The sequence below is a fragment of the Carassius auratus genome, unplaced genomic scaffold (assembly GCF_003368295.1).
Source record: "Carassius auratus strain Wakin unplaced genomic scaffold, ASM336829v1 scaf_tig00214897, whole genome shotgun sequence".
NCBI classification, from domain to species: domain Eukaryota; kingdom Metazoa; phylum Chordata; class Actinopteri; order Cypriniformes; family Cyprinidae; genus Carassius; species Carassius auratus.
In genome coordinates this window covers 1-13,505 of record NW_020527847.1, presented here as the reverse complement: position 1 = coordinate 13,505, position 13,505 = coordinate 1, and the positions used below count along the sequence as shown (strand labels likewise).

Here is a 13,505-nt window from a genome sequence, read left to right as displayed (position 1 = left end):
TCTCTTCAGCACGTTTCCGATCAAGTCAAATGACGTCACCTTTATCTCTTTAGTGCTTTATACAGTACGGATTATTTCAGAGATACTGAATAATAAAAATATTGAAGTAATATAATATATAAATAATTCACCCACCAATGCCTGGCTGTGATAAACAGCACTGCAGAAGATTTTGACCCGAGTTCAAGGCCCGCCCTTTAACAAAACTTGTTCTACTCCTTTTCCCATCACATATCAGATCAGAAATACATTTATTTTCAATAAAAACAAAGTAAATATTTGAAAACTAGAAATAAGACATCTCATTATTAATACAGTGTTATTAGGAATTACAAATTGACGACGGTACTGAACAGCTTATTGTTTCTATTTCTCATGCAAATCTTTTACCCTTCTGATTTGAGTTTGTAAATATATTTGAATCTATCTTTTGTTGTGTTATTTTAGAGTGTTATTGACATTATAATATTTTTGATATATTAAATATGTAGTGCTTGTTGTTTCTTCAATCACAAATGCAAACATGGTTTCATGTATTATTGACACGATATGCAACGCAACATGTAAAAACAGTATAAGTCATTGTAATCAGTAATTATGTATTATGTAATAATGAGTTTTACTGGTTTGGTCTCATCGCTGGCATCACAGTTTGGTGAGGGAAGTAACATTTTGTCACATGCTTGAGACATTCAGCCAATCACAATACACTGGATATCTGACCAATCAGGGCACACCTCGCTCTTCAGAAGGCGGGGCATAGAGGAGAAACAATAATGTACAGTATGTGGAAAATAATGTGTTTTTTTTTTACCTTAAACCTCATAAACACATTGTATTACACCAAATACACAAAACAATGTTCTTTTTAACATCTTCATAACAACTGTCCTGATCCTGTGGGCTCAATTTAATACCCTAGTTTATTATCTAAAAATGAATTTGGTTGTAAAACAACTGAGTATTAGTGAAGTTTTTTTAATATAATAAGTTTTCAGAAAGTATTTGGTTTATTTAAAAAAGTTAAAATGGAAAAGATCACGTATCACATTACTGGTACGGTGTTGATTTTCTACAAGTCTTTGACATTACTTGTGTTGACATAATTTATAATCTCTGAAACTAGATTTGCTTCGGGTCAGGAGACTTTCAGCACGTTAAATAAAGCCTGTCGCTATTATGTGAGAGAAATGCCAGCCTGGTCTGACAGGTTGAAGAGAGACTGAAGAAAATATACTTAAATGGGAATGAATAGCTTCTTTATGTGTGCCATAAATGATTTGTACAATAAAAAATAAAAACATGCAGGATTCAAGCAATTTTCACTCAGATATTGGTAGTAAGTTTTGTAAATAATTAGAAATCTGAAATTGAATTGCAATTTGAAACTTTAAAATAATATTTACAATCTCATGTAAATAAACCTACGTGACCATAGCAACTTAGGATCATCAGAGACTGATTTAGTAATATTTAATTTTGAAATTAAGAAATTATATCAATTATTACATTATTAAGTGATTATATTAACCCAAGGCCTAGGCTACCAGACTGTAGTGTGACCGATGTAGACAGCATTCGAATAAATCTATCATGAAGAAATGTTATATAAAATAAAATAATCCACAGTCTCCATTTACTCAGTTAACCTAATTATGTAACATAAACAAATGTAACATATATTTCATTTTATTTCAGCTAATTAATAGACCATAAAACTAATTTCATTGAGCAATGAATTTATAAATGAAGACACAACACGCTCATTTATCACACACTGGCACAATCATAAAGTCAAAACTTTATCTGCATGACTGTCTGGGGTTTAAAGTATTTGCAAAGTATATCGTAGCATATTAATAATAATTATTGGCCATGAGAAACAGATGTTGTTCCCAACATTTTATCATGTTCCCATTTAAAAAAAAAAAAAAAAAGTTCTCAATCTCAGATGCTGTTTTTTTTTTTTTTTCTTTATTATCGCTTTGCCTTTTTTAACTAAGCAACCATGTTCTGTGTGATCATTGCGGTTGTGCTGATTGACCAAGGAAGTAATTTAACAATTTATTTCTTGTACACAATTGTGTTTTTGTACGCTGGTTTTCTCCACAGGAATGTCAAGTTATGAAATCATGAACCAGGGACTACTAAAATTTTATTTTTGTTCATTTTATTATATTTCATGAAGGTTTTCAGCCACTTAGTTTTTAGTTTAGTGTAATTTGTTTTATTTTTTACATTTTAAAAAAGTGCTTCGTTTATTGTTTTTGCGTGTAAAAATAGCTCTGCCTCTTATCATGTGAACATTCCTAGCCACATTTATTTGGAAATCACTGTTTCCTTCTTCCTCTTCAGCTGCAATTTCAAAAGTTCCAAAGGAATGTAGCTAGACGAATCATACAAATACTCATTGCCAGGCAACATTACCTTGTGAAAAACATTTGCAGAGAGACGTCACAGAAAATACGTCCAGGTTCATGAAGTGGTTACTGTAGTCACAAAGTAATAATTAAATTGGAATGAGAGTACGAGAAGAAGAAAACTCAATGGAGATGAAGTTTGGAAGTTTGGAAGTGCCTATCCAAAGTGGTTTTACTGGTTTCTTATCTCTGTGTTTTGTATTTTTACCTCAGTAAAGGTCAGTTGACAAAAGGTTCAGCTGAGAAAAGTCAAAAATATTGTCACATTGTGGTTCCTGGAAAGTGAAACTGATTGAAAACTGATGGACAATGGATTTTTGTCAGCTAAACTTTGTGCATTTCATTCTACTTCATTTAGGTGATCAGTTTGGTAGTAGTTTTAACAATGAATAGTTGTATTATTTGTGACCCTAAAACAAGGTGATTCTGATAAGTAATCATTTTCTTAACCCTTGTTCTGTTCTGAAAATCATTTAACTAATTCCTTGTCAAAAAATGACTGGCCTTTTTTGCTTGTAAATCTCTCATTATGCTGTATTATCATCAACCTTGTTCTGTTTCAGTTAGGACAGTTTAGTTTTTCTTTTTGAAACTGGTTGATTGTGGGTTTCATTGATTTGAGCTCATGCACTTCTGTTTTAGAGTAAAAATAAGTAAATAAATCTTTTTTTATATAATTTTGGTAATGTTGACTCATAAACTAAGACCAGTGATTCCTTCGACCAATCGGTTCCAAACATCGTGCTTAGATAAAGAAAACAAGATGATAGAAAAATTCAATGTAATATTTGGTTATGTTGTCTTTGGAAACAATACATGATATATTTTTAACAGAAATAGCCAATTAATAACATTTGATTGCATTTATTGATTCATTTAATCGTGTAATTAATATATTTTCAAGAATATGATATTCGTGTGCTTCAGCCAGATTTTGTTTTCAGATTAAGAAATGGTTTTTGCACATGAGAATGAGAACAGGTTTGTGATCTTATCGTTGGAGATAGAACAGAGATAGATGGAAGAAATGATGGAATGTCTTTGAGAAAGAGACTAATCATCTGACTGTAATGCTGCTGACACATTTCTGTCCATGTGGTAATATTTACAAGAATTCCGGGAATCCATTTAGTGCTAGCTGAATAAACAGAAGATTTAGCTGCTTTTATTAAGTCAACATGTCTAACAAACACACGACTATGACAATATATGGTTTATCTGAGTTTGTCTTATTATACTTTTAATTATAATTAAGTATGTGATAATGCAATGCTAGCCTTAATCACTATGAAATATCCTGCGTGCCTGATTAAATCGGCCTGCGATTATGGACATAGTTTTAGTTGCTTGTCAGAGAACTACGGCTCTGTGTATTAAATGCTGCTCCATCTGAAAGCATGTGATGGAGATTAACTATGAATCACAGAACTGGCTTTTCTGATGAGATACACATTACAATCACATTTGATTAATCATGCAGCCCTTGTACACAATACTTGAGAATGTAAACAAATATTTTCATTGGACTGCAGCCTTCCGGGTATGCATAAACACCGCAGTGAGATTCAATCTGTCACACCTCTATCTGTAATTAATTCTAGGCTATCCACCTGATTTTGCAGGAAGGAAGGAAGCCATTTTCTTTAAATGTTCCAGACTTCCAGTTCATCAGCCTATTTATATTATATCAAACAGCATGACAGACTGGAAGTGAATCTGGAAGTGAATTATACAGAGGTCTCACACATTCAAGTTCCAAATGGTCACAAATGCCCTTATGTTAAAAATGAAGTGGATATCTGTGACGATGGTATGATTATACGGAAGTTTTAGTTTTCTCAAAAAAAGTCTTATGAATCAATGCAGAAATGAAACTAAGCAGAAACTGGACAGACAGGGTTGTGGGTGGAGATTCAGAATCTGATTTTAGATATGACAGCTGAGAAAACAACATGTAAACTGAGAAATGAAAAGAAACCCGAGAATGTGGCATGTGTTACAGATATTTTGTAGCCATGGCTGTAACGGTTTTGGTAAAAATCTGAACCTTACTGTTCTCCACCCTAGGTCCGGAACGCACTTGCACTGTGGTCCAACTTAAACCTCACAAGGCTTCTGTAATATGGCCTGTTAAAAATAACAACACATAAAACTAATGTTGGACCTACCTAAAAAATAAAAAATAAATAAGCTCTCTTAATTTTATTTGTCTTTGCTCTATTGTATTTATTTTTACTGTTGCTAGCTAGCGGTTCAATTATATGTTCTAATTGTCTTTATTTGACAGTATAGTACTTTCCCCCAAAAAATAGCACATACCGAACCGTACCGAAAAGCCTAACCTGATTTTACCAAGTGAGACATGTTCCTGGGACAACATCGTAGTTGACCCTGGAACAACATTGTGATTAACCAATCAGATTTGAAGAACCAGTTTATAGATTTTGTGAAGTTTATGCTTAAAATCAGTGTTTGGTGCTTGTACATCAGTGTCATTCATCTATCATTTCCTCTGATTTTAGGGATTACTCATGGTGAAGGTTAGGTTTAGGTGTAGGGATATGGTTAAGAATATATTTTTGGAGTAAAATGTTGTTCCAGGGTCAACAAAATATGTTGACCTAGGAACACATCGGACTTGGCAAAATCAGGACGTGCTACCGAAAACCATGACTGTAAAATTGAGAAAAAAACCAAACCATGAGTAATTTGGACCGTTAGACATGTGCAATGAATTTCAGTAGTTTTGCCAGAGTTTATCTTAGATATAACAGAGTTGGTTATATATTACACATTTATATAAATATATATTACAATATTAAAATAGCATTCAGTTGAAAATGTGGTTGTTGTAGCTTATAGTATTATTTTGTAGATTGTAAAGTTGAACCCACTTGTTTTACTGATCCGATAACCACACATATACAGAATTAACAAAAAATAAATTAAAGAATTTAAAGAACTGCCCCTTGATTTGCAGATTACATTTATCAGAAAATAAATCAATGACAATAAGATTTAAGAGTCAAACATTTTTTTTTAAATAAATTACTAAAAGTGCTTGTATAACGAAAGATTTTTTACCCCTTTCTGAAAACAGAACCAGAGCTAAAAACAGACACATTCAGTTCTAAAAAAAAACTGATGCATTCAGAGTTTTGTTTACATGTACGAGTCCTTCATTTGAGGCATGGAAGATTCAGACCCGTCTGAATCAGTTATATTTGCATGAGAGGTTAGGTTCAGTTAAACCATGGAACCAGAAGCGACACAGCAACCAGGAATGAAGCGGTCACCACACTGATCCTGCTGCTGACTTCACCTGATGAAAATTCTGCATCACAAAAGAAAACACAGCAGAACAGACAGAACTTAAAATATATCATTCATTGTCAATGTGGAACATTATCTAAAAACATCTACATTTACAGTACATGAGTGTATTGATGAAAGTATAAACATCAATCTGAGTGAACCATTTTATTTTTGTTTTGCTGTACACTCCATTTAAAGGTTTCTTTTGGAAGAAAGGCTTCTTTTGGGAGCCTTATTTAGAGTGCAGTGCAAGATTAAAGTGCATCACTCACCGATTCCATTTATTATGATTGAAGAAGTGAAGATCTTGAAGGGTAGTGTGTTGTCTCTGGCTGCTCGTACCACAGTGTTCACTATCTGGGTGTTATTGGGTAGAACAGCTTCCGTTCCGAATACAAGATCCATGGAGTTTCGGATCGTGGGCACGCTCCTTATTTTTACATTGGCATCACTGGAGAGAGTTTGGAATCAAGATTCATCAATGAAAACTGAGTGTTATGTTGAATCAGTAGCTATATTCAAGAACACACCAGCATATTCATACCTGAAGTTCGTTACGGATATGATGCTGAATGATGTTTGATAATCAGCGAAGAAGAAAGGTTCAAGCTACAAAACAAGAGTTGTTCAACAAAACTGGCTTTATTTTGTAAAAGCATTTTACCCAAAGTTCATAAGTAGACATGTCACACTCACCCCTACTTTCATCATCATAGCCCGGTTCTGAAATTCGGTAGAATTTTTATTTGAAAGAGCAGCCACAAAGGTTCCATTGGTGAGGATTGTCAGTGGAATTATCTTCACTGATTCTACAAAAAGGAATTAATTGTATTATTTTCATTAGTATCACAAATTGTGATGAACATAATAGTCATGTTAACAAAGTAAAATCTTAGAAATTGGGTATATCAAAAAACTCTAAATCAGTTGTGATTTCAACTTACTAACAACAATAATAGAGGTTGCATCAAGGGTGAGGTTGAAGCCTGACGTTGGATTTGTAGCGGCTTCTTTCAGAGTCTCCACAATGTCAGTGTTGTTGGGGATCGGTTCAGTGGATGTTTGACTAAACACTAAATCAAGCTCTGCCTGTACATTTTGATCTGCTCGGGTTCTGGCAACAGCTCTGAAAAGAATTACACGTTTACAGATTACATCTGTCAGTGTGGAAGACATGAGTATTCAGTCTTTTATATTTTCATAAAACTGGGTTACTGCATCTCAAGTGGTCCAAAATTGTTAAGTAGATTAGCTGTTGGAAGTTGGGATCTCAAATAACATTTTAACAGCAGAATCATAGAGGATTTATTTGTTGAAATTGAAGTAATCTGGATGGACCCTTTATATCACAGAGATTAATTATTCATACAAATGTACTAAATCTATATGCAGGAGATGTTTTTAAAGAATCTCTTAAAGGTGCAGTAAGAGAGCTTTGAAAATGCTACCTTTAGCCTGATAGCACTGAAAACGAACGTCCCACCCTCCCTGCAATCACTGTCTAAACCCACACCCCCTGAACGCATATATGCTCACAGACCAGAATACAGAGAAAACATTACTACAATAGGTTACATAAGCACCCCCCCCCCACACACACACATTTTATATATATATTATCACATGTGACCGTAAGTGCCCTGTGAAGTGGACATCACCAAATATTCTGCCATCCAGTTCGAAGCAAGAATATATGTTCCATAAAAAGTGCATTAAAGTGTGAAAGACATACATTTTACTAGTATTTATTTACAGAGGCATATTAAGTCACACTTTAAACATCTCTAGTAAGTTTCATCTATGTGTGAAGATGCTTCCCAAGTGAAGTAAACTTCAATGGATTTCCCCTGCTTAGGAAGTAGGGAGCGATGAACAATGTTTAGGGATCATATGATCGGAATGTATGTAGCTCACTTCTAATGATCTGGTTATCTGAATCAGGTGTGTTAACTGGGCGCGAGTACTGGAATTTGCGAACCGCTGGGCTACAGCACGTGTCATTCACCGGTGAGAAAACGTTAAAAGTAATACAATACCAGGAAGGAAGATGGGGTTTTTAATGTTTGTCTGCCATTGATAATTATGATTATGTATCCTGTCCGCGTGAACCAGCTACGCAGAGGTATGCTAATACATATGTTGAAAGGCAGGTAGGAAAGCCTTTTAAAATGCTTGGACATAGCGTTTTGATTGTGTGACCATTTATTGGTCCTGGTCCAGAATATATAAATAAAGATAGATATATTTAGATCACTTAACTTAATGATTGATATTGGGATGTAAAGAAACATTCAACCAGCATAACAAAAAAAAATTCTGAAGACAATAATGTATTGCACCTTTAATAAATCTAGAAGAACTGAATTAAGAAAAGAAATAGAAACCCACCTGAAAGCTTTCACAATACTCCTGATGAAAAGAACTCCATACTTCAGTTTATATATTTTGTCACACTATGGAAGAATGAGTTTTGGGAATGTCATTAAATGTCAAATATAAGGATTAAATGCATTGATCATGTTGCCAAAATGGTTTTCAAAAGATCACCGCGGGAAACTAAGTGGGATACTAAATTCAACTTGATTTAAAGATGAAAACCAAAGAAGCATCAGTGCAAAACAAGCTGAATTAATTCCACATGCTACTAAATCCCCCCAATAGTTTCTGTTGTTTAAGACTCACCTCATTTTGAACTTCGTCTGCTAGTTTCTTAAATGCCTCACTTAGTGTGTTTTGAAGGTCTGGAGTAAATATTACTAAAATGACAAACTCTATGGTTACAACTGGTGGAGGGCGTGTTGGAACTGCTGTTGTGGTGGTGGTTTTGGCTGTTGTGGTTGTAGCATTTGTTGTTGGCGTGGTGGTTGTGGCTTTTGTTGTTGGCGTGGTGGTTGTGGCTTTTGTTGTTGGCGTGGTGGTTGTGGCTTTTGTTGTTGGCGTGGTGATTGTGGCATTAGTTGTTGGCATGGTGGTTGTAGCATTTGTTGTTGGCATGGTGGTTGTCGCATTTGTTGTTGGCGTGGTGATTGTGGCTTTTGTTGTTGGCGTGGTGGTTGTGGCTTTTGTTGTTGGCGTGGTGATTGTGGCATTTGTTGTTGGCGTGGTGATTGTGGCATTTGTTGTTGGCGTGGTGATTGTGGCATTAGTCGTTGGCGTGGTGATTGTGGCTTTTGTTGTTGGCGTGGTGGTTGTAGCATTTGTTGTTGGCGTGGTGGTTGTGGCTTTTGTTGTTGGCGTGGTGATTGTGGCATTAGTTGTTGGCGTGGTGATTGTGGCTTTTGTTGTTTGCGTGGTGTTTGCGGCTTTTGTTGTTGTTGTTTTTGTTGTCAATGTTGTTGATTGATGTGTGGTTATCTTTCCTTCAGTGGGCTTGGTTGTGGTTGCAGTATATTTGGTAGTAGTGGAAAGGTCAGCTTTTGGTATAACTGTTGGTGGTGGTTGAATTGCAGATGTATTATAGGTGTAAAATAAAAAGGAAAAAATCAATGTTGGTCTTCATGTGAACAAATTAATTTGTAAAGTAAAACACCACAATGAAACATAAGGGACAAATTTACACTGTAAGTAACAAGCACTCAAAGGGAAGTACAAAATAGTGCAACCAGAGCGTTTTTTTTTTTTTTTTTTTTTTTTTTAACTGACAGGCTTTACCTTCTGCACTGGTGATATTAAATGTAGTATTGGCACTGGTGATAGTACGTATGATCTCATTGTCATCTGGCAAAAGACTGTCTTTCTTGAATTCCAAATTCATATCTGTGATGACTGATCCAGGACTACAAGAATGAAAGGGAAAAACAAGGTATTTGTTAAAGATGTGATTTCATCAACATAAGTTAACATATGGCTTAAGATAAAATTATGGGCACTATATATGTTTGTCACCCACCTGAATCTAATCACTGTCAGTCTGAAGAAGAACTGGAATGCTTTTTTAAAGATAGGCACAAACTGTAGAAAAGTTACAAGATATGACACATTTAGGAAAAATGCAAAAACTCAAACTGGAAAGAGTTAAGGCGATGATACATTTGTTGTCACTTTAAATATTTTACATCCAAATTCTAGTATATAATAAAATGTGTACTTTAGTTTGTGATTTTGGCTGTTCAAAACTACATCCTCCTCTAGGAGATAAACATTTGTCACATACCTCGTTTTTGACTCTTCTTTCTCGTTCTTTATAGAGATCTGAATTTCTGTCAAAAAGTGAAGTATTAAATGTTTCTGAGCTGGAAAATCTGACTTCAACTGTAGTTGTGAGTGGTGCTGTTGTTTCAAGTAAAGGTGTGGTTGTAGTTGTGATAGCAATATGGTTTGTTCCTGTAGTAAGGGTAGCAGTAGATATAGGGTGGGTTGCAGTTGTTTTTGCTTGGGTGGTAGTTGCAGGTATAGTTGAAGTTGTAAGCTGGGTTGAAGGCTGTGTTAGAGTCAGAGCAGGGGATACATGTGGGGTTGAAGTCTGGATTGCATTTGTTGTAGGTTGGGTTGCAGCAGATATAAACTGGGTTTGTACCAGTTGAAAGTTGTTGTGTTGTCATTTGGTTTGTAAAAGTTGGTTTGGGATGTAGTTGGGATGTAGTTGCTGCTGTAGACTGAGTTGTAATTGTGGTGGGTGGGATTGTAAGAGTTATAGTTTGGGTTGTAGATTTGATTGCTTGAAATGTACTGGTGGGTTGGGGTGAATTTGTTGTCAATGGCATTGTTACTGTCAGCTGAGTTGTTCTAGTCTCAGTTGTAGCTGTTGTAATCTGCTGGGTTATAATTGTTGACTGTTTAACTGTTGTAGCTGTTTGCAGGGTTTGTTGTCGTTGACTGGATTGTAGATGATATAGGTTGGGATTTAGTTGTGGTCTGGTCTTTCTTGGTAGCATTGGAACCTGTTGTATGTGTTGGCTGAGTTATAATTGTAGACTGGATTGCAACAGTTTTTGTACTCTGAAGTTGGGTTATTTCTGAGTTGGGTTGAGATGTAGCTGTAGTTATAGGTGGGATTGCAGTTTGTGTAGGTTGTGAAGTAGTTACAGTATAGGCAGTTGTTGAGAATATAGGCTGGGTTGTAGCTGTTGCAAGTTGTGATGTAGTAATAGTGGATTGGGCACTAGTTGCAGGTTGAATTTCAGTTTGTGTAGATTGTGAAGTAATGGTTTGGGCTGTATTTGTAGACTGGGCAGTTGTTGAAGATATAGGCTGGATTGTAGCTGTTGCAAGTTGTGATGTAGTAATGGTGGATTGGGCATTAGTTGCAGGTTGAATTTCAGTCTGTGTAGATTGTGAAGTAACAGTCTGGGGCTGTGTTTGTAGATTGGGCACTTGTTGAGAATGTAGGCTGTGTTGTTGCTGTTGCAAGTTGTGATGTAGTAATTGTGGATTGGGCATTAGTTGCAGGTTGAATTTCAGTCTGTGTAGATTGAGAAGTAACAGTTTGGGATGTATTTGTAGACTGGGCAGTTGTTGAAGATATAGGCTGGATTGTAGCTGTTGCAAGTTGTGATGTAGTAATGGTGGATTGGGCATTAGTTGCAGGTTGAATTTTCAGTCTGTGTAGATTGAGAAGTAACAGTTTTGGGCTGTATTTGTAGACTGGGCAGTTGTTTGAAGATATAGGCTGGATTGTAGCTGTTGCAAGTTGTGATGTAGTAATTGTGGACTGAGCATTAGTTATAGGTTGGATTTCAGTTTGAGTAGATTGTGAAGAAACAGTCCTGGGCTGTGTTTGTAGATTGGGCACTTGTTGAGAATGTAGGCTGTGTTGTTGCTGTTGCAAGTTGTGATGTAGTAATTGTCGATTGGGCATTAGTTGCAGATTGAATTTCAGTTTGAGTAGATTGAGAAGTAACAGTTTGGGCTGTATTGGTAATCTGGGCAGTTGTTGAAGATATAGGCTGGATTGTAGCTGTTGCAAGTTGTGATGTAGTAATTGTGGATTGAGCATTAGTTATAGGTTGGATTTCAGTTTGAGTAGATTGTGAAGTAACAGTCTGGGCTGTATTTGTAGATTGGGCAGTTGATGATAACGTAGGCTGTGTTGTTGCTGTTGCAAGTTGTGATGTAGTAATTGTCGATTGGGTATTACTTGCAGGTTGAATTTCAGTTTGAGTAGATTGAGAAGTAACAGTTTGGGCTGTATTTGTAGTCTGGGGCAGTTGTTGAAGATATAGGCTGGATTGTAGCTGTTGCAAGTGTGATGTAGTAATTGTGGATTGGGCATTAGTTATAGGTTGGATTTTCAGTTTGAGGTAGATTGTGAAGTAACAATCTGGGCTGTATTTGTAGAACTGGGCACTTGTTAAGAATGTAGGCTGTGTTGTTGCTGTTGCAAGTTGTGATTAGTAATTGTGGATTGGGGTATTAGTTGCAGGTTGAATTTCAGTTTGAGTTAGATTGAGAAGTAACCGTTGTGGGCTATATGTGTAGACGCTGGCTGTTGTTGAGAATAAGGGGCTGGATTGTAGCTGTGCAAGTTGTGATGTAGTAATTGTGGATTGGACATTAGTTGCAGGTTGAATTTCAGTCTGTGTAGATTGTGAAGTAACTGTTTTGGGCTGTAATGTGTAGGCTGGTCAGTTGTTGAAGAATATAGGCTGGATTGTACTGTTGCAAGTTGTGATGGTTAGTAATTGTGGACTGGGCATTAGTTGCAGGTTGAATTTCAGTCTGTGTAGATTGAGAAGTAACCGTTTGGGCTGTATGTGTAGACTGGGCAGTTAATGAGAATGTAGGCTGTCTTGTTGCTGTTGCAAGTTGTGATGTAGTAATTGTGGATTGGGCATTAGTTGCAGGTTGAATTTCAGTTTGAGTAGATTGAGAAGTAAGAGTTTGGGCTGTATTTGTAGTCTGGGCAGTTGTTGAAGATATAGGCTGGATTGTAGGTGTTGCAAGTTGTGATGTAGTGATTGTGGATTGGGCATTAGTTGCAGGTTGAATTTCAGTCTGCGTAGATTGTGAAGTAACTGTTTGGGCTGTATGTCTAGGCTGGTCAGTTGTTGAGAATGTAGGCTGGATTGTAGCTGTTGCAAGTTGTGATGTAGTAATTGTGGATTGGACATTAGTTGTAGGTTGATTTTCAGTTCTTGTAGATTGTGAAGTAACCGTTTGGACTGTATGTGTAGGCTGAGCAGTTGTTGAAAATGTAGGCTGTGCTGTAGCTGCTACAGGTTGTGGTGTAATTGTGGATTGAGCATTAGTTGTAGGTTTGATTGCAGATGGATTAGGTTTAGCAGAAGATATGGTCTGGGAAGTTGTTGAGAAAGTAGGTTGGGCTGTACCTGTTTCAATCTGCAATGTAGTCATTGTTGATTGGACATTTGTTATAGGTTGGATTGTAGTCTGTGTGTGTTGCGAAGTACCAGCACTTCCTTTAGTTGTAATTTCTTGTGATATCATTTCTGCTGTGAATTCCCCTGTAGAATTAGTAGTCGATAAATCAGGAATCTTAGTAAACGATTGGGCTCCCGTGGTTGATTTTGGTATAAATAGTGTAGCTGGTTGATTAGTAATCCTATAGTTGTCAATTCAGTCTCTGTGGTTAAATCATCCTTAGATGTGACACTTTTAGATATTCCTGATGTGAATGTTGTTGTGGGTTCCAGTGCCTTTTTCGTTGTTGGTACATCAGTCAAGACCACAGTTTCTTTTATTGTGATTGCAGCTGTAATTTCTGTGGTTGACTGAGGTGTTGAGATTGTAGTTGATTGATCAGTAAATTCTACAGTTGAAAGTTGAGTTACTCTGTTAAAACTTCTTCTGTTGAATCTGTTATAAATGGTG

At 36.1% G+C, this 13,505-nt stretch overlaps 1 protein-coding gene across 1 annotated transcript; it reads right to left on the bottom strand.

Annotated features, from left to right (window-relative positions):
• Positions 1-5,054: 5,054 nt before the first annotated feature.
• On the bottom strand, positions 5,055-10,237 carry LOC113093143 (cell wall protein DAN4-like). The gene is made up of 10 exons (XM_026258993.1): positions 9,889-10,237; positions 9,625-9,686; positions 9,387-9,511; positions 8,418-9,160; positions 8,124-8,188; positions 6,680-6,861; positions 6,432-6,544; positions 6,280-6,344; positions 6,008-6,186; positions 5,055-5,754 (listed from the first exon to the last, which is right to left on the bottom strand). The coding sequence occupies exons 3-10, from the start codon at positions 9,487-9,489 to the stop codon at positions 5,663-5,665; spliced, it is 1,542 nt and encodes a 513-aa protein (XP_026114778.1). The 5' UTR covers positions 9,490-9,511; positions 9,625-9,686; positions 9,889-10,237; the 3' UTR covers positions 5,055-5,662.
• Positions 10,238-13,505: the final 3,268 nt, after the last annotated feature.

What these genes read in the sequence shown, in the direction of transcription:
- LOC113093143 (XM_026258993.1), bottom strand. Translation starts at nt 9,489, where the DNA reads ATGAATTTGGAATTCAAGAAAGACAGTCTTTTGCCAGATGACAATGAG. An exon ending in AGTATTGTGAAAGCTTTCAG is followed by an intron (nt 6,862 to 8,123) that starts GTGGGTTTCTAT and finishes AATTCTTTTCAG; the next exon opens with AGCTGTTGCCAGAACCCGAG. An exon ending in AACCTCTATTATTGTTGTTA is followed by an intron (nt 6,545 to 6,679) that starts GTAAGTTGAAAT and finishes TCCTTTTTGTAG; the next exon opens with AATCAGTGAAGATAATTCCA.